General features: G+C 35.4%; 1 protein-coding gene across 3 annotated transcripts in view; it reads left to right on the forward strand.

The window, feature by feature from the left end:
* The window catches only part of Arhgap24 (Rho GTPase activating protein 24), a 711589-nt gene that overhangs the window by 442983 nt on the left and 246065 nt on the right, over positions 1-22541 (forward strand). For all 3 annotated transcript variants that reach the window (XM_078021565.1, XM_078021564.1, XM_078021563.1), the window contains exon 3: positions 11886-11973. In XM_078021565.1, the coding sequence (XP_077877691.1) occupies positions 11886-11973 (88 nt within the window). The remainder of the gene's footprint in view (positions 1-11885; positions 11974-22541) is intronic.

The following is a 22541-nucleotide window of genomic DNA, read 5'->3' on the forward strand; positions in this document are numbered from 1 at the left end:
TCATTGTCTCTGGTTGGTCTTCAGGGGGGCATGGTGGAAATGAATATTTGGAAGTGAGGCACTTTGCTTCTTAGATGTAACAGCAATGTTTTTAAGGTAGGGAAAGAAATCAATGGCATTTGACTAGCATGGAGCAGGAGCCAGAAACAAATATATTGAATTACATTGTGTGAAAGAAACTATAAAATCAATAGAACTTCCAAGATTAAAAATATTCAACTATTGAATCCAAAATTTAGTCACTGATATTTTCCCTTGACATAATTTTGCTAAGCAAAAAGAGTAGTTACTTGCCAAGAAGGCTGAAATTAATGAAAAATAAATAATATTCTCATGTGCACATACACAATTTCCTTCCAAAGACACTTGTATATGAAACAATTTTAAAAAATCATGCTTGTGCTCTTATACCCTAAAGGTTTTCAGTCCCCAAATTCATGCCCCCATATATATATAGAATAATATAGAGACCACTAGTTGTAACATTAAAACTGCTAGTAAATTAACTCTGAACAACTTGTACAAAAAAAAAAGATTACATTTTATATTTTTTAAAAAGTAATATTGTTGCCAAGTAGAAATTCTGGAGGAAAAAAATATTTTAAAATAAATCATCTGCATAGAAAAAAATATCAACATTTTTTCCATAAATTGCTTTCATTTTTAGTTTATCTGTAAATAGATAACATATTAGTACAGTTTCAGGACAAAACTCTATTACAAGTTTACAAGGAGCTTATTAAAAGGAAGTTCAATGTCAAAAGCAGCAGTATAATTAAGGCCAAAGTTGCTTTCTTCTTGATGAGGTGTTTTTTCTCCTAGTTTAAATTTTAAATTAAGTTTAAAACATATGGAGAGTTATTAAATTAACTATAAAATGATTTTACTTGGTTGTGAAAAAATGCAAGATCATTGTATTCAGCATCTCTGTTTATTTTGGTACTCTAGAATTAGCTATTATACTATTTCTTCCAAAGTTAATTCTAGATTCTTTCTAGTTGAATTTTTAAACACCACAGAGGTTTATTTGTTAATTAAAGGAAAGGTTTAAATGAGATTATTTTATCATTAATTTCCTGGTCCATTGATAATGGCTTCTTAGACCCTTAACTTCAGGGTCTTAGATTTTCCCCTAATAAATTTTTTATAGTTCTGACACTTTGCTTTTCACCATTTTATTTCACAGGGAGACACAAACTCGAAAAACCTATTTTCTTTTTCTTTTTCTCCTACTCTCATAGACTTTGTTTCAGACTTTTGGCATGTACCACCCTATGTGCTATTGATATTTCTTTTCCTGCCTGGGAAACAATAAAAGTTATAAAATGGCATAGATTATTGGACGCTAAATACAAGTTCCAGTAATAGGTCAAGAAGGCTTAGCAATAGATTCTCAGAGCTCTCCAAAGAAGGACTCCTGCCCTTGCCACAGTATTCTACCCTGGGGTCCCAAGGAGAAGAATGTGCCACTGACAGGACATTTTCCCTCTGTTCAGAGTAGAGGGCTGAGTGAGGAGGGATTTTCTTTGGCTGCACTCATCTAAATGCTTTGTAGGCTGTTGATTCTTACCAAATATGATATGATTATGATTAAATATGATTAAAAGTTAGGTGCCACTTACTAGCACTTGACAGGGGACTCCTTTTAAACTTGACAGAAACTCCTTTTAAATCTGTTTCAGGCTCCTCTCTAGGGGATCATTGAAAGTTTCCTTTCAAAATCTTTTTGGGTAGTATTAGTTTTCTTTGGCTATTGTAACAAATTACAAACTTGTGGTTTAAAACAAAAGAAATTTACAGTGCTGGAGGCAAAGGTATGGTAAGCAGGGCCAGACTCCCATCAGATTCCAGGGAAGATATCTTGTCCTCAGCTCTTCCAGGTTCTGGTGACTGCCAGTAGTTGTTGGCTTGTGGCTCCATCCATCTCTCTCTGCCTCTGTGATCATATTGTGTTCTTCTCTATGAACATACCAAATGGCATGTTCTCTATTTAAGGACATTTTTGGTTAGATTTAGAGACACTCAGATAATCCAGGATAATCTCCCTGTCAGCTGCTTTTACTTATCACATCTATAGTAATCCTTTTCCCCCAATGAAGTAATTTTTCCAGGGATTAGGACCTCCTATTGTCCTGTGCCCACAATTCAGCCAACTGAACCTACTAAAAAATTTTCTAGGATTCTCTTTGCTCATGCCTTTCACAAGTTATAAAACTAAGTTTAGAGTTCCAGCATGTGTCCATATAGCCCTGGCTTCTCCTATTGCTTTATGCTTTAAAATATATACACACACATACATATTACATATGCAATATGTATGTGTGTGTATATATTTATGCACACATATATATGTATGTATATATATACATACATAGATAGATAGATATAGATATAGATATCAATTTTCCAGGATGATCAATTTATATATGCTTCAGCATTCCTTCTGTGACATAGCTGTTAGGATTCAACATGCAAAAAGGGGTTTCACTCCAAGTAGAAATTGTTGGGTAATGGCTTCTGTATCAACCTTTTCTTAGTATAGCAGAAATATGTGTGACTGTTTAAAAAACTCAAATAGAGAAACTTAGCAAAATCAAAGTCATCTATAATCTGACCATCCAAAGATAAACTGTATTAACATTTTATTTTTTTCCTAAGCGCTTTGGCAGTCTCATAATGACATAGTAGATATATGTTTGGTGAATAAATGGATAAGTGGATGAACCAATAAATCTCAGTGTAGCTTTCTATTATCTGGTAAGGAAGTGGAACTTGAACTCCCAGGTCAAATTGCATCTCTTCACTTTTCCAGGCTGCTCAATTTATTTATGTTTCAGCATTTCTTCTGAGACATAGCTGTTAGGATTCAACATACAAAAGGGGTTTCACTCCAAGTAGAAATTGTTAGGGGATGTTTTTTGTGTCGAACTTTGGACTTTATTCTCCTTCTAGTTATAATCTTTGAACAATGACCTAGGGCACCTTAAGAATGTTCTCTCTGATATGCCGATGCTGACTCACATGGGGGAGTGGGTGTGGAGGTTCACCAGATTAAACAGGGGGGAATGGGGAGAAGAAAGGGAGGATAGGGACAGGAAAGACAGTAGAATGAATTGGACATAACTTTCTTTTGTTCATACATAAATACACGATCATTGTAACTACACATCGTTCATAACCACAAGAATAGTAAGTTATATTCCACGTATGTATGATATGTCAAAATATATTCTACTGTCACATATAACTAAAAAGAACAAATACAAGAAAGAAAGTTGAACAACTTTGGGGCACAGGCTGATTTGCAGGACATATATTACGTAAGCATTAAGAAAGAGTCTACAAATTTTGGGTGTGTGATTCTAGAATTTTGGTTTCAGAAACGTAATATCTTCCTTTATCTTTCCCCTCCCACTTCCATCAACAAGAAACTTTTCTATTTTCCAATGAATCAAAACATGTTGAAAAATAAAAGTGACCCCAGAGTAGCTAGAATGGTAATGTACAAGCTTCCTGGGAGAATGTTCCTGTAGAAGGACTGCACTGGAAAAAATTCATATTCTTTTGTCTCGAGGGGAAGTTCACATAGGGGTAAGGTAGCCTTGTGTCTGGAAAGATGATCAAAAGCTTTTAAATGAATTATATCAAAACACTGCATACATTTTTCTCCATCACAATTAATGCTGTCATGTTGGCCTCCCAGGGTGTGAACGTTTGCAATATTATGTAAATGCTGCTTTAAAATTAAAATGAGCCCAGAATGACAAAACTTCTCAAGTGCTAGATCTGCAGTTTGATAATATAAAACAGCAAGATGAGACATCTCTAGAAAGAACTTGTTTCCATTGGCACTTATAAAATAGTGTCATGCTACCATGCTTGTCATTTCTAATATATAATACTTCATATATTACTTGCATTCATGTGTTTTATTATCTGAGGAAAACTGTATTTTATACGGTTTGTTCAGCTTTATGAATATTATTCTACTTTTTTCTATAAGGCAATTTGCAACAATGTTTTTAGGTTAGTTTTCCCCCAAAGAGTTTGCACCTCAGAAATACTCAAGTAGAACCTACAATAGTGCCAGTTTGCAAGTCTTCCCCTTCTCTTGCCTTTCCCACTTGCACTCAGAAATCTAATTTCTGAAGGTAAGAAGATACTTGATGACTATTTATAAAACCTCAAACTGCTTTAATAACAACTAATTATTAAAAATTGAAACATAACATAAAACCCTTAAAGCAGCTTGCACTCATTCATTCATTCTTTCTTTCTTTTTTCTGTTTTTCAAACAAATATGTATTAGAAATCCCTTGTGGCAGAGTCTCTGCCTGGTATTCCTGGAACTTCATTTTTCTTATCTATTAATTGAGAATTACCTGTGTCAGAGTCATGGGCATATTGATGATATAAGTAGCATGCAATATGTTTAGCAAAGTAATAGTCAAGAAATATTAGCAATCATCATTGTCAACATCAAGTGCTATGCTATTTATCATCATGATTGTTAATTAGTGGTCTACCTGTTTGGGGTAGTCTAGCCTGAAAATATGATAGTAAAAACTACACATTTTCTAAGTAGCTTAACTGGCTGTTTACTCAACTTGATAATAATGCTCGAAAATAGAAAATGAACCTTTCTGTAATCATTTCATTATTTGATGATTAGCAAAAAATGGGCTCCAAATATCATTGAGATTTCTTGGATATAGGAAGATTTTTTAAAAAACGAATAGATGCTGTAGACCAGACATTTTTCTTCAAACTTCTCACATATTAGCTCACAATAAGGTTATGAAGTAGGTTCTATTTTAATCCCCCCCCCTCTTTTTTTCTAGTAGCAGGGGTTGAACTCAGGGGTACTCAACTACTGAGCCCAATCCTCAGCCCTATTTTGTATTTTATTTAGAGACAGAGTCTCACTGAGTTGCTTAGCATCTTGCTTTGGATGAGGCTGGCTTTGAACTCTCAATCCTCCTGCCTCAGCATCCTGAGCCACTGGGATTACAGGCATTGCCACCGTGCCCAGATTTAATCCCATTTTAAAGATGAAGAAACTGAGGAACAGGGAGGAGTATTTTGCGTGATGCCATATTGATAAAAGTGTTAGAGTGAGTTAACTTAACCTTTAAACTTGAGCACTCTAAATCCAGAATAGATTTGATAGACCACAAACTTCATTGTTACGGGAAGATTTCTACATGGTCAGAGTGGATATGATTTTATACCTTTCATAAGCCTACAGTATCCTGTTTCCTGTTCATAACAAGACTTACATGCAATGCCTTTTCAATTTTCTGCCTTTCCCAAATAATTCTTAGAAATGGAAATGCATATGCTTCACTGGCTTTTCTCACTATTATATTTCTTGTGCCTAGGACAGGGCCTGGCACATGTTAAGTATTATTTAGTAAACATGTGTTAAATAAAAGAGTGAAATTGCTACAAAGAAAAAATCAACCAATATATATTATTCTAGTAAAACTTGCTGAGTAATATTTATTTCACTTTGATCTCATTTTCAAGCCTATGCCTAATCTCATTTTTAATGGGACACATATTGTCAAGATGAGACTTTCCTATTTCCTTATGATGCTCATGGTCATTTTTCATTCTGAAAAAGAAAAATTTTGTCATTGTGTTTAAGAAACTGACAAAGCATGTGTGTATTTACTATAAAGGCATGCATTTTTTCCATCCAAATATCAAAGAAAAAGATCCCAATATCTATTTTCAACAGCATCAAGCCTTGTCCTAATAATCTCTTGTACTTTTGGTCCAGATATCTGATATTAACTAGAGCTGAACTTCTCAATAATAGCAATTTTAGCTGAAAACAGACTACAAATTGGTTCTGAAATGTGTTACCTTAGCCAACTCTTAGCGGTCAGACCATGCAAGATTTGCTTACCATATTATCCCATTTTGAAAATTTGAAGAAGATTCTTTATGACAGAGATGTTACCTATCAATGATGAAAATATTTCCAGTCTGAATATGCTGATTAATTAGTGCCATGTGACTATTGCCACATATGCTAAACTATCAAAAAGTTTATAAGTTTTCCTTCTACGTGAGTTTTTTCTCTCTGATCAACAAAAATTTGCAGTGAGGTGTCATGGGTAATATGCCTTTATTTAGAAAATTAATGGCACTTATACTCTGGCTATTTTGTAACTCAGGAATCTGTGTTAGTCTGCCTTTCATGATCTCTTACCTGAGGAAAACAACTTAAAATAAGAAAGATTTATTTTGGCTAATGGCTAAGAGGTTTCAGCCCATGGTCATTGGGCTCCATTGTTTCTGGGCCTATGGTGAAGCAGAATGTCATGGTGGAGGGATGTGGCAGGGCACGTCATGCTCACTTCATGGTGGCCAGAAGGAGGAGGGGTTGGGGGAAGGAGCTAAAACAAGATCTTCTTTGCAGAGAATACCCCTAGTGACCCACTTCCTCCAACTAGGATCTACCTTCTGCAGTTTCCACCACCTTCCAATAATGCCATCAAAGAATTGATCCACTGATGTGATTAGTGCTCCAGTGATCCATCACCTGCCCAAAGACCTCACCTCTGAACACTGCTGCTTTGGGGACTAAGCCTTCCACATATGAACATGTGAGGGACATCTCAGATCCAGTTTGGGGAGATGTTCCAGAGCCAAACTACAGCATGGGGTAATGGAAAGACTGAAGGGTTGAAAGACCTACATAACAAATAAAGAATATCCAGTGTAGCCTCTGACTGAAAATTGAAGAATATCATATCATTTTGGTTCAGGTTCCCAGAGGGGCCTTTTAAAGCCTGAATCTTCCTAATTCCTGATTTCTAACAAGAAATACCACCTTTCTTCTAAACACAGAGTAAAAAATATTGATGTCTTCTTTAAATCTTTCTTTTTTGTTCCCTGTTTAAGCTATGGACAGTTTTTTTAACATGTCTTGAAAATATCTCTCTCATAATATATCTCCAACATAAATGTATGCTATTTCTACTACAGACCTATTTGTGAAGGTCTGGACATTGACTATCTTATGTCAAAGTAATTGATTTGTGATTACAGACTCTTTAGAACCCAGTGTTCTTAAGTCTCCTTCTGCTTACACAAGAACGTGCACTGTTCTTGATTGCCATGGATATCAAGTGCAATGTCCTCAGCTGGGTTGAACTTTCTGTAGCACATCTTCAGCATATGTAACCAACTCTCCTACTTCCTAATTACTCTTCCTCATGGATATTTTGAATATTCTAATGTGCCCTGCACATGTGTCTCTAATCCCTGCTTTTGTTGATCTTATTTCCTCCACTTTGGAAGCTTACCCTTTGCACTAAATCTTAAAACTCTATAATCCTTTGAAAACTGTTTTCTTTATATTATCTTTCCTAACTAATCAGAGTTTCCTGGCATTTTCTTTTTAAACTTTTCTTATATTAGGTTGCTTTTCTACATTCTTTGTCACTCACTGATCCTATAGGTATGTATTGTGTTATTCTTGTATTGAGAATAGATTTTATTATTTGCTTCTTTCACAAACCTCACATTGCCTTAGATAATTATAGGAGTAATATCTAACATATGGTAGTCTCTCAAAAAATAAATTACTTTCAAGTTAGTTCAGGCACTAGAATAATTCTTGCTTGTTAGTTGGTTGCTTGTTTGGTTGGTGAATTTAGAGCAACTCTAGGAGAATTAACCAAGCCCCTGCAACAAACAGTGTATGCTTATTTTTTCCCCACTAATTTTCTTTTTAGGTATTTGTATTAAGAAAAAAAGTTAGGAAGGAACTCAGATATTTATCTTTGTGGATGTTTATTAAATTTTCTTTATAATAACACAAAAACCATGAACACTTTACAGCAGTAGAGCATTCAAGCAAGGTCTATACAATTCAACTTATGAAACATGACATCAAGTATTACATTGACATTATAACAATGTATGATTTTTAATTTTGAAGCAGATAATCAATAAATCTTTTTTATTATTGTTATTATTATGTTTTTGCAAAAAAATACTGTTTTGCATATATATGCACAAATAAAATATAGAAAAATGTATTTGGTGTTAATATTAGTTTATCTATGATGGTTAGAGACTTTATTCTTTTTTATGTGCATCTTCTTTTTTATTGATTTTTTAAAAAATAAATGACAGCGGAATGCATTACAATTCTTATTATACATATACAACACAATTTTTCATATCTCTGGTTGTATATAAAGTATGTTGACACCAATTTGTATCTTCATACATGTATTTTGGATAATGATGTCCATCACATTTCACCATCCTTGCTAACCCCATGCCCCCTCCCCTTCCCTCCCATCCCTCTGCCCTATCTAGAGTTTGTCTATTCCTCCCATTCTCCTCCTCCGTATCCCACTATGAATCAGCCTCCTTATATCTGAGAAAACATTTGGCATTTTGGGGGAATTGACAACTTCACTTAGCATTATCTTCTCCAACACCATCCATTTCTGATATTGTTAAATGCTTCGAAAATAACTAACAATAACTGTAAAATAACTGTAACTTCTCTGAGAGAGGGATTTCAATCACATGGTTTCTAAATAAGGTGATCAAGGTAGCTATTTAAACCAAATTACTTAACTTCTGAATGACATAGTGAATTAACCGTAATAAATATTTGTAAATTACAGATATAAATTATTATTTAGCCTTAAATAATAGAATCAATATTTCAACTCTTATTTTTATATCACAAATTTTCTGTAAAACTGTAAGAATATATATAATGTAAAAATTTATATAATGTCAAATTTAAAATCAAAATCAAAATTTCAGTCAGAAGTATCTACTTGCTATATATAAAAAGATAGCATTACTTGGAATCTTCTAATTGCCAAGCAAGGTTGGGGATCATGTGGAGATGTTGTGTATGCAGGAGAGTTTACATGTGATTTGTGTGGAACATGTACAGTGTAATATCTTAAGTAGAGCCTAAAGGTATAGAATTAATGTCAGGGATACACATATACACAGCTATGCATAAAATGAATGCTCTGTCTGGAGGGCTGGATACTGTGTTGTAAAACAAGCATAAGTTACAAATTGAATTACTTCACAAAATCATTTCAGTATATAGAATAAATCCATTGACATTATCACCATGTTTAGAAACCATATAGATTAAACCTACAGAATGAAAGAAAGAAAGGTCTCAATTATGATGAATTGCCGAAGTCTGGCTGGGCACAAATCACGAGCCACTGAAGCAGGAACAAACTTTATGCTTGTCTAGGAACCAGCCACCGGAAATATTTCCTCCGGAAATCCCTCCTCCTGCACTTCTCCAACCAATGGGAACTCTCAGGGAATCCCAGGGAAATCCCCGGGAATCCCCAGGAGAACTCCAAAGTAGCATGAGAACTCAAAAGTAGCAGCCCAGGTGGATAGTAATGCCTCGCCTGTCAATCAATACTGTTGGCAAAATGCCAGGGGCCATACAGATTCGGCCATGGCTCTCAGCAATGAATATCTTCAAATTATTTAGTAGTTCTTAAAGGTTACTAATAAGATAACCAGTTTTTTCAAAATGGAATCTATAGGCCAGAGGAAGTTAAACAAAAAGTGAAGTAGGAAAATTTGCTTCCTGGAGGAAAAAAAACAAAGGAGAAAATATACATGTAACTGACACTTACTTTGATTTTAGTTAGTGGTATGCCTTATCACTCAACCAGAAATAGGGAAATAGCTGATGACTATAATTTTCTGTGCCAAACCATATAGGATGAAAGTTCAGTAAAATACTAGTTGAGCTAAATATTGCTTCAAGCTGGGAAAAACTGACAATATAACATAGTGGACTGAGCATGGGTGTCTGAGTCCAGCATGTGGGGTTTGGGATATTGGCTTTCTTATACTAAGAGTATCATTCACTCAACAATACACTTCTATAGTGTTAACTAACTACATGCTGGATCAAATGTTAGTCATTGAGGATTAATTAGGAATTGATGCAAGTATATTTTAGATTTAGTTAATTTGAAAAGTGAGTATCAAAGAACACCAGAAAGAATATCGTCCTAATGTAAATGGGAGCATGATATTAGTTTATATAAAATCAGTTAGCTAGATCATGTAAAACCAAAGGAAGCAACAAAAATTACCTTAAAAATGTGAATGGAGTCAAACCATCCAGTCCTTTGTTCTAGAACAAATGAAAGCCATCAGAGGATTTTTAGTGGGGAAGTTGCAATAACAAATTTGTTCATAAAGATTACTCTGTGTTTTAAAAGAATGGATTGAAAGATGCTAAGAGTATTGCAGAGAATCCAGTGAAGGGTGTTTGAAACATGCTACATAGAGATGATTGTCACTGAGAGAAAGTAGTAGTGGCAGTAAAGCTACAGTAGAATAGAGATGAGTTCTACAATTCCAGATTTTGCAACTGAATGAAAGGTGGTGTATCACTGAGCTAGGAATACATAATGAGGACTAGGCTCAGTTGCACTTTAATTCAAGTAAGTTGAGCTTAAAATACCTTTGAGATATAAATGTCAAATAAGCTTTTGGATATGAAGTTCTGAAGCTTAGTGAGTCCAGGGTAGGAAACATTAGTATGATAATTGTTGACTTGATTCATTGAAGTCATAGGCATGGATGTGATACTTTGAAGAGAAAAAAAAAGAGTCAGAAGAGAAGGAACCATTGAATAAATCTTTGAAAAATTCTAATAGTTATAAGGTGAATTAAAGTCAGCAGAAGAGATTCTGCTAACAGAAAAGTAATGGAAAAACTGGGTAAAATCAAACAACCAAGAGAAGAAGATGCTTCAAGAAATAGTGGTCAATAGCTAAATGCTCCTGGGAAGTCACGCTCATGGAGGATGGGACATTGTCAAGCATGCAGTATGTGAGAGTCCTATAAATGGATTGTATGGCTATACAGACTAGGCTGCAGTGAATGCATATGAGGAAAGAGCTTTGGTGTAGACAAGTCTTTGGTAGACAATGAAAAAAAAAACAGTGCATGAAAGGGCAAATTAAATCAGTATTTATTTTTAATAGGATAGACTTTTATATGTATCTTGATACTGATGGGAATGATACACTACAAGAAATCCAACAGAAAAGATAAAGGTTGTTCAAAATGAGTTACTCCATTCTGTACTAATATTACAGAATACCTGAGACTAGGTAATTTATAATCAACTGAAATATATTTGCTCACAGTTTTTGAGGAGGAGAAGTTCAAGATTAAGGGGTCAAGACCAACTTGCTATGTCATCCCTTAGCTTAAGGACAAAGAGGAAGTTAGAGAAAGCAGGCCATCAAACTTGCAGCTTCAATTTCTTTTATAATGGCCATTAATGTATCCATGAGGGTGGAGCCCTCATAACTAAATACCTCCCTCCCATTAGCCACCATGTCCTAACATTGTTGCACTGGTATTACATTTTCAATTTGGGGGAGACACATAACTAACTACAGCACAACAGAAGACTAATTGCAACATTGCTTAAGTTATTTAATGTCCCCACCTTGGTTTTTACAACTATAAAATGAGGAAAATAATACCTAGTTTGTAAGATTATTCCCACAATTAAATTAATGTGATGTTGGTCAAATACTCAGTAAAATTTGGGGCACACAGAATTCACTTAATACTTTGATACTTGAATAAATCCAGAAGTCAACACAGTGTCTTATACACATTTGATGTATGACAAATATTTGTTAAAATGTTAAATGCATATCATTCTCAAACATGATATTTGATTACCAGGAATATGAGCAACATGATGCATGTTACTGTACACTGGTTTATCAAGGCATCTTAGCTATTCACTGAAAATGATGATGATGATGAGATGACTGGTGGTGCTTGCAATTGTGTTGATGTTGGGGAATTTGTGTTCACAGGGAACTATTTTTCTGCCTGGAAATAAAGTCCTTGAGCATCCCTGTAATGAAGAAAACCCAGGAAAATTCCTTTTTGAAGTAGTTCCAGGTAAGATATTTTTTTCTGGTTTGATTAAAGCATTGTTGTTCCATGTTGGTAAAGATAAAGACACATCAGACAAGTTTTAGTCTTCTTGAGTTACCGGTGTGAACATTAAGATGAGTATCAAATCTGGTTATTATTTACAGAGATAATGCCTTCTAGACTGTACATTGATACAAATATATGTGCACACATGCACATACTCATGGTCAATTGACAATTGAATTCTCATTCATCCATGAGACTCCACAGTAAACCAGAAGTCAGGACTTGGTGCTTGTAAGGGACTACTGGATCTGATTTTACAGTGATCATGGGATAGAAATTTGACAAGGTATTACAGGTAGAATACTTTGCCTAGCTGATTCACTGACCTCTTTCCTTTTACAAGACTACATCTTATTTAATGGGCCTTTCCTATAAAAAACAAAACAAACAAACAAACAAACAAAAAACCCTTTTTCAATGACAAACCAAGTATTACAGTTCCATACCTCAACTTTGCTCCCAGCCAACCACTTCCACATGTTTGGCTTTCATGGAGAGTTGAGGATGTCTCTGCCATTTCATCAGATTCTGCAGTTAAATTTATGCAACATCTGTTCATTTTCCCTAGACATCTGCACCCATCCTCCTTTTACATTGTTGAATAACCCAGCAACAATTTCTCCAAGTCCATGATCTACTTCTTTGATCAGTTGTTCAGTCTTTCCTTATCCCTTTACATAAGAAGAAAGGAGTTAAAAATGTGGTTTTTATAGTTAATATTGGCTCTGGCTGATCTAGTTTACATGATATTGATATTGACACAATCACAGCCTAGAGTGGGTGTGAATTTATTTGTGTAATATGTAATTCATATACATAATGTTGGGACAAAGGCAGTCAATAAAACATATTTTCCCAGATTTTGGAGTGCTGGGAATCTAAAATGTAAGGGCATATTTTTTCCCCTCAATGAAAACAGCTGTAGCATTGAGTTCATCTGGCTCACAATGGAATCCATGACTAAATGTTAATTAATGCAGCTGAAGTGCAGAAAGGTTAGTCAGATGCATCGTGTTATTTGTTTTCCCCCAGGGAGAACATATTGTAGGAAACCTGAATCTTGTTTGCCCTATTAAAATCCTTTTATTCTGACTTCTTTGTGGAATACCCGTATGGAACCAGATTCCAGATGTTACTAAGTCTTTGAAGTATTAGTAGAGGAAATTTCTTTCCCTATTTATTCTCAAACATCAGTGCCTGTTGGCTTTTAAACCATCATGGTATTAAACTGATGGCTTTGACTTTTCATCTCCAATAATACTAGAAGTCTGTTTTCCCATTTGGTCTGCTAGCTGCATAGAGGTTTCATCTTTTGGTGAAGAAGTTCTAATGCAACATAGATGAATATTCTCAAGAGAGTTTCAAAGACAGCTATGTCTTCAAGCCCAGGAAATCAGGGAGAGAACTTTTCCTCCAACTCTGCTATTCCAGAGCATATGTTTCACAGGCAGTGCAGATATATGATGGCTTTTGGTGGGCAAAATTTAAGACTGTGTAATATAAAATCTGAAGGTTATGCTTTCAAAAACATTTCAGGAGAAAATTCAAACTTGCTGTAATTCTGGAGGTAAATAAATTATGTCCATACTTCATTTGAAAAGATGTTTTCTGAATTATTAATGCAATGGGTAGAATAGTAGCTGCTAAGTTGAGTTTTATAATTTTGAATTATTTTATGAACTGTGAAGAGAACTATGCCAAATAATTCTTTGAAGAAGAACTGAAAACATGAACTGCCACACCAAGAATCTAGTGTGTGTTATTAATCTCGGTCATTTTTGTGACTCTGAATCACGAAAGCATTTCCAGCAAACACTTGTATACTTGTACATGAATTCACAGATCTGTTTCAATTTTCATCAGATTTTTCAAACACAGAATTATCTGGGGATAGCAAGACACTTGGTTTATCTTTGCAAATAGGAATGATAAGATAATACTATCCAATTCTTCCAATTGTGTAAGAATCTAACATGGAAATTGGGGCAGTAACAATAGAGCATTTTCATGTGTCAGAAGTTGTATGATGTAGGAAGTTACAGAATGTGTTTGGCACTTTGTACAGACCCCTTGTATTCCTACCTACATAACACATATTATCCTACATTGGCTTTCTGTGTAGAATTCTCTCAAATGCCACTTCTGAAAACCTGCCCTCAAAATGATGCTTACAGACCTAACACACCTCTGCTTTTCTGGCAAACGCCTCAAGTCTGATTTTCAATGTACATGAATGAATACGAGGATATTAAATTCTTTAATCTTATCAGCCCATAATGATTTCCAACAAAACTGACAAAAGCCAACAGCAAGCTCTTTGCTATATAACCTAGTATCACATGTTTGCAGACCACTTATGTAAGCATATGGCTTATCCACAGGTGCACTGTATGGCTTTATAATTATTCACCTATAGTAGGAATTTTTGTTTGTTTCTGATTTTGCTTTATTCTGAAATGTACTATGAAACTAAAGGATAATAGTGTGCAGATAAGAAAAATGAAGAATTTTCATCAGAATCAAGAATGTTAGCTTTTGTACACTACTTGTTTATATTTATTCATATATTTCTACCCAGGCTCTAGGCTTTTGTAAGAATCTATCGGCAAAAACAATCTACCATAATTTAGGGTTAATTTGTATAGGTTCATTATCTCCTGAAAAGAATTATCTCTCTGAATATTACCATGATTTATAGCATTTCACTCCAATTTTTTCTAATTTCCCTACTTGTTATTCAAAAAGATGTCAGCCAAATTGGCAAATTTGAAGACTTTACTATCAGACATGCCAAGTTTTAGAATGGAGTGAACATTTACAGCCAAGTACTAAGCTTTTGGGAAATGTGGTTGAGAAAGAAATGTTGGCAGATCTTTAATGTATAGTCCTTGAAGAAAGAAAATGTAGTCTTTTTTGCTTCTTAAAATGTGTTCTGGTAGAATTTTCCTTCTGGTGATTTAAAATAATAAACAGGAAAATCAATGAAGTAATGATGCCTTAACTTTCTCAGAAAAAATAAAATGCTGTATATATGTAATAAGAATTGTAATGTATTCCACTATCATATATATATATATATATATATATATATATATATATATAAGAAAAAATAAATAAAATAAAATGATTCAGACTTAGAAAGGTAAAGAGACAAAGAACTGTACCTATCTTTCTTGCTCATTACTATATCCCTAGCATCTAGGACAATGTAACACAAGATGCTGAACAGATATTTATTGAAGTATATATATTTTCCATGTTTCTGAAGGAATCTTGGTCATGAAATGATATCCACTTTGCTATGTTGAGCTTTTATTTCCTTCTGTGTAGGATCATTTCTTTCCCTGGTGGCTGAAGTAGAGAGATTCCTCACACACTTCACTTTCTCTTCTTTCCTCTCTAATGAAAAGACTGAAAGAACAGGAGATAGAATTCTTCCTATACAGATGCTGTTGCTGTGTGTAGCCCTCTCTCACTGACTGGTCATTGCATTCCTTTCCAAATGTTAACACTTTCATGGGGTTTATTTGTGGCTTTTACTGTGACCTTGCAATTGGTAACCTACTTCACATAGTAAGCTACTCCCACACTGGAGATGGTCCTGTTGGATGGAGTGAAACATGAGGACTTCAAGGCCAGCTGCTTCTTTGTGTTGATTCATCTACCAGGAAACTCATGCTTCCTGGCCTGCCAACTAATAAAAAAGCAGGCTATTTCTCTGTTGCTTCCTCCTTCATCTTATCCTTCTGTCTGTGGGTCATCAGTTACAGCACCCAGCAAGGTCAATGGCATGCCAAACTTCAGAGGCCATCAGGATTCCTCAACTTAGTGAAGGGATGGGTGACTATTCTGTCACAGTTCAAAATTTATAAGCAATGCTCTTGTGCTTTACTGACTTGTTCAAGTAGATGGGAGATATCCTTGCCCTCAAAAAATAATATTTATCTTGAAATCTGCTTTCTCCAAGTGGCACTTCCTGTTTTCTAGACCTTACCTTATAATAGCCAGGGGCAGAGTTGCTTCTCTGGTATGTCTTTTTCAACATGCCCTATGGGGAAGTTGCTCAACATAACACCACTGGTCTTTTTAACTTAGCATGTTGTGGGTTCTTTTTTCTTCAGCCCTGGGTCTTGGCAGCAATTCCAAGAAAGTGGAGAGGAAACTTTCTGTTCATATCTATCTATAATTTTCAACTGAGTTCCCAGGAAGCACATTCTGGTGGAGATTATGCCAGAATAATTATTGGGGCATGCTCTCTGGAGATAGTTCATGTGTGATAGTTAGGAAGACAGGATGGAACAGGAGAAGCAGGCCCATGATGACATCTAATTGATGTCATATCTGATCCTATGAGGTTCTCTGAGGCTTGGATGCCTCTTAAGGCTACTCCAAACTGCAGGACAGGGCATTTGTCATTTGGAGGACTTAAATGAGTTAAATGAGGCAGCAGTACATTATAACCTGAAGCATATTTTCTGAAATCTGAACATGTGGAGTTAATTTTTTGAACTGAAATGGATACACTGGTATCTCATCTCAGTTCATCCATTAAGGATGAGCATTTTGGTACTTGAAGTGAGCATAGACATTTTCCTTATTTGCAAGTATTTTGTTTAAGCTCATCATAAAAACACACTCTGGATAAAGATGCACACCTATAATTCTTTGAAAGCACATTCTAAGGTCATCACTCTGCAATGATGGAAAAGTGGGGAGAAACACACTTGCCAGTGGTGGTTTTAATCACATGTTAATAACTATAGCAAAGGAAGATGCTGTGTGGAATGTTTTTCCCACAGAAAACAATTACACTCTGGGGTCCAGTTCTCATGACAGAGTAAACAATGCTGAAATTGTTCTCGGTTTCTTCACAAACTCCTTCCATGTGCTGGCCAAGTTATCACTCAGTGTCTAGTCACCAAAAAATACACCTGATGCTAATCACATGTTAGGAACCAAGCCAAGCCCCAATTGCAAAGACAATCTCCAGTATTACAGACCCTCAAAGCCCATCTCAGTCCAGTGCCCCAAATCAGTAATAATTAGATCTAGGAGGTTTTCTTATCCTTTTTCCTTCCCACAGGGAAAGAAGAGAAGAGGTAAATCCAGAAGAAAAGGGAAGCAGGATTGTAGAAGTAGCTATGGAAACAGAAATAAAAGAGATTTTTGAAGGATAATCTCGTGTGATTTTTATCTGCCTGAAAACAAATTTAAACCCTTCAAAAAAGTACAAGGTGTTATTTATCCTGCATTTGCCATGACTGTGCTAATTAGTCCCACTACTCTCAGACAAATACATATTACATCTGTAAATTAAAGTAGAAATATTTTCATTCTAATTATTTTACAAAGGATTTCATAGGAACTGAATGACATGGGTGTCTAGAGAATTTAGTAAATCCACTGTAGATTCTCATGCCAGAAATATCCATATACCTAGCAAAATATCCATATACCTAGCAAAATATCCATATACCTAGCAAAAAAAAAAAAACTTTTGAGGGTTTGGAGATTCCCTCAAGTCCAATAATAGACCATTGGTTAAGAATAATAATATATATCTGGAACCAGAGAGTATCTTAATCTGTCTTATGGTCTCAATCTCTATTTCTCTATTTACCTCTATATTTTCCTGTGTATTTATGAATTTGATTTATGTATATGTATACACAAACATGACACATTTTTTGCAATTATTTTTAGTTTCTTTATATACTATTCAGGGTTAAATTTTTATCTTTGATTTAGTTGTTCTTTTCCTGGTCCTTACGGGTATGTAACCCCACAAACCTATTTCATGCATTTACAACATAGTGTTTCCTGGATAGAACATTTCATGTGCCTGGAGGCTATAAAATTTTTAATTTACCAAAACTTGAACCTACTTAGATGGTCAGTGCAGCTGTGTTATGTAATAAGCCAAGTGAGAAATAAATAGTTTTGACAGATATTCATGGGTGTCTCTGGGAAAGAAAAAATGCTTGGCCAGTTTCTGAGTTTTTGAAATAATTATGTAACATCAGCAATGGAAGTTTACCATCCGTGTCAGTATTTGCAGCTCCTTCTGGGTTTAACAAACAAAGTCATTGGATACATTAACTTTGTGTCATTTAATAAAGTTTTTAAGTCAGTGTTTGGCATCTATTTTATATGAAAATGTAGGGATATTTCAATGTGTTTTAGCATAAAAATTGGTAATTTTCTTGATTACTTATTTAAATATGCTGCTAAGGCATCTTAATTTTACAATGGTCCCTTTATCTTAACTTTTTCCCTCTTCTGTGCTGGTACTTTAAGCTAAAATCCTTACAATTATATTTGTTATCCCAAAACAACTGTGACAATCTCTCTCTTTCTCTCTTTCTCTCTCTCTCTCTCTCTCTCTCTCTCTCTCTCTCTCTCTCTCTCTCTTTGTCTGCCTAAGTCTGTAGGCAGCCTTTTTTTTTTCTTTTTTGGCTCACTTTTGTTTTACTTTTGCTCAGTTTTAATGTGTGCAGATCATTTAGAGAATGTGAGTAGGAGTTGTTTATGGTATGAAAATATAATTCTATATACACAAGTGGTCCTGAACATGAATTAAATAAATGCATCGGCAAAAATCAGTATGTTTTAGCTACTATGTATTCTTTTATTAAAAAAGGAAAAAACGTTTTTGGGATTTTTGTTTCCAAATTCCTTTCCTACTTAAAAATGCCTTAAAACATACATTTGAAAGAAGCTATTAACATGACACAATGAACATTTTTAAAATGCTTTTAATCCTTTAAAATTCTGGCTAATATCACTTTGATCAAGTGGCTTTTAGGGCACTTATGAAGAGATATAACTTGTGATCATATGATCACTTATGAGAAGTGGCCCTTCGAGCAGAGTTCTTATCATCCTACTAATCCATCCATCATCACTAAGTGCTAGATCAGGGACCAGTGAACATTTTCTATAAAAGATTAGAGATTAAATATTTTAGACTTCAGGCCATAAGGTGTCTTACAGTTGTTTGACTCTGCTGTCAGAGTAAATAAATGTGTGTGGCTGTGTTCCAATAAAACTTTATCCATGGACACTGAAATAGGAATCTCATATAGTTTTCAAGTATCAAGAAATATCATTCCTGTTTCAGTTTTTTTCCCAGTTAAAAATGTAAAATAGAGGCAGTGGACCAGATTTGACCTTCTATGGGCCATGGCTAGATAAAAAAAGCAAACCTATGAAAAGAAGGCTGAAGATATGAATATAAATCACTAATCCCTAGTGGTGCCACCCGAGCCAGAATTAGAACTCAAAGACAGCCTGTCTCCCCAGGCCATGGCATCACCCACTGCCTCAAAATCATGATTCAGAAATTATGTGCCAACATTTTTACTGGGGAAAAACATCTCTGAATATTTTTATAAGGAAAAAATTCATCATAAACCTAAAAAGTGTTAGTGACCAAACAGAAAGTCTCTTTTTAGCCCTTTCTTAGCTTATTTAGACTCTAGGTTCTGACAAGAGCTGAGATCTCTTATGTGGCTTTTAAAATAATGAATACCATTAATAGGAGCCTGGGTGTGCTTAGCATGAAAACCTTTTCCCATACTTAGTTCAGTCCACACAAAATTCAGGGAGCTGTTCATAAGTATTATGAGATTAAAACATCCCTTGCAAGATTAAATATCCTCCAATCATCTTTCAAACTCTTATTTTTACAATATTCATTCTCATCTTACAGTGCTAAGTATCTCACAGATAGTAAAAATATTTTGTTTTCAGGTAAGAGAAAATGAAATTACAAACATCTACTCAGAGAGGGATAATTTATTTCACCTACCATTCATTTATTGTAAATATATCCCTTCCCCACCCCTAGTTTTCCTGTAGCCTTAGTATGAGAAACACTTCCATGATATTCTTATTTAATGTTTACTAAAACATATATCAAGCCTGTACTGATTTGTGACAGGCTGTTCATATAACAGCTTGTTTAATATGGCTTGCAATGGATAAGTAGCATGTTTCCTGCTGTCAATCAGTGTATTTATTTACTTTCTTAATAAATACAATAACTAGACTCACACCCATATAAACCCACAAAACCACCATACACTACAACCTTCATACCCCAGAAAGAATATGGATCAGTTTATTATCTCTATCCCATATAGGCCAAATATCTGAGAATTAAGAGAAATAAAGATGACAGGAAGAAATGAGGTTATGGGTTTGAAAACTGGTAAATTCTGCATTCCATTCCTCTCTTCTTGGTACTAACGTTTCATGTTTTGGGAGGTCTTAAGACTAGAGATGACACCTTTTTTTCCCAATGCCGTATGGAGTGCAGTCACACAGTACATGCTCAAAGTCTGCTTGTTGAATTAATGCATAAACTGGACTTCACTTTCTTATCTCTATGGAATGATTGCATTGGATTTTAGAACCTTCCAACTCTGAATTATTTATTTGGATCATAGCTCTTTTCCCCAGTGCCTTAGGAGCCTGGAGACTAGAGAAGTTCATTAACTTCACACACTCTTTACTCTTCAAAAAGAGTCCTCATTGCTTCATCCCTCAGTCCTTCATTAACACTAAAACAAACAGTAATTTTTATTACTTCATTGACAGAGGCTATATATTAACAAGTTATTTGCCAGACAAATAAATGTGTTTTTGCCTCTCATTGTTCTCTGTGGTGTGGTTTTAATTATGCATTCTCAAGCTGTTTGTGTTTACCTGCCTCTTTCAAACAATAATTAAAAAGAGCCTTGCAATCAAATCAGGCTAAGAAAATAGATGGTGAGGTCCTAAACAAACGTCAGCTGCTATTATGTGAATAGGGTCTCCAGGCAGTTCTTCTTCCATGGAGGGTCTTCTTGGAGCTGTATCTTGGCTAGAGAGAGAGTGAGTGTGGGTGAGTTGACGGTCAGTGGAGAACAACCCATAGGTTACAAATGATGTGGGAATGAAAAAGGGAAATCACATTTCATGAGAAAAAGAATATATCAAAAGAAACAAAATGATGTCCAGTGTGACAACTGCTAATAAATAAGAGTGACAAAAGTTTGCAGCAGGGGTGGAGGGCAGCTTGGCTGTAGAGGACTTGCCTATCATGTGTGACGCTCTGGGCTCTACACCCAGCACTGAAGAAAGAATAAAGCTGGCATAGCACTGAGCCCTGTGCTAACTGGCAGAGGCCCTGTGACAGGAAAAGGGAGTGGGCAGAGAGTGTTTGCAGTGTCTGTTAATTTTCTAAAACTGCCATAACAAAGTCTCTAAAACTGAGTGGCTTACACAGAACTTTTTCCTCAGAATTCATCTACTGAAAGTCCAAAATCAAGATGGTGTCAGAGTGGGTTTCTTTGGAAGGGCCCCTCCTTGGCTCCTATGCCCCCCCGTTTTCCCTGTGCCTTCAGGGGATTTTACTCTGATCCCTGCTATATCCTAATTTCTTCTTCTTGTAGGGACAATAACTGTATAGAATTAGTGACCTCATTTCAACTTACCTCTTTAAGACCTGTTTCCACATTTAGGAATTTAGAATTCTTAAATTTTAAGGTACTGGGGGTTAGAACTTCAAAACCTATATTTTTGGGAAAACACAATTCATCTCCCAATGGAATTAAAAGAGGCAGTGAGACCTACGTGCTCTTCTAGGGTCTTCTTGTTTTAGGGCAAACTCCCCATCAGGTTGTCCCTGACGGCTTGAGCTCCATCCTAGTCCTCCAAGGAAGAAGCAGAAATGTTCACCTGGAGACATGGGCATCCCATGGCCATCCAAAATTCTACTTCCACTTTTCCTAAAGATCAAAAAGCATGAATGATTTAGTCGCCAAAGCAGGAACTAAGAAGATGTGAAACAGAAATGAGGGCTGTCCAGAAAACAGACCTAGATACTCTCTCCCGAAAACTGACATTGGATTTAATTTTATTCAGAGTGTTTTGTTTTGCTTTTGACATTTCGCCTAACGGAAATAGACCAGACATCTAGCCTTAGTGTTATTGTTACTTTCTTTTTTACTCTTTCTTTTAAATCAAGGCCAGTTTTATTTGCGTTTGACAAACTCTTTGTAAAAGTGGCATGCGAATGCATCACACACTGCTGTGCTGTGTCTGGTCCGGGGCAGAAAGCCAAAGGGAGGTCTGGATACATCTTTTCCAGTGGCCCAAGGCTTCTGTGGTGAATTACCAACTTGTCATTCAGGATACTGAGGAGCAAGTGGTATCAAGACAGGCAATTAAGGCTTCTGGAGAACGATTAGCGCAGGGGCGTGACCCAGTGTGGGGTTCATCTCTTCAGCACCAATCACGTTGTCTTTTTGGCATGACTCATTATTCCTGATGTGTCACTTGCTCACAGGAAACACAGAGGAGATAACGACAAAACTGTGCTTGTGGGCTCTTTGGCTCCAATCTATGAACTATGATTTCTCATAATAGGTTCTTTGATTGAAAGATAAGTAACTCATTTCACAGAGACCCAGCTGATGCAAATCGATTATCATTCGAATAGTTGATTTATTTTGATTTTGATTTTTGATCACCCTCTCTCC

Source organism: Ictidomys tridecemlineatus, chromosome 9, assembly GCF_052094955.1.
Source record: "Ictidomys tridecemlineatus isolate mIctTri1 chromosome 9, mIctTri1.hap1, whole genome shotgun sequence".
Taxonomy (NCBI): Eukaryota; Metazoa; Chordata; class Mammalia; order Rodentia; family Sciuridae; genus Ictidomys; species Ictidomys tridecemlineatus.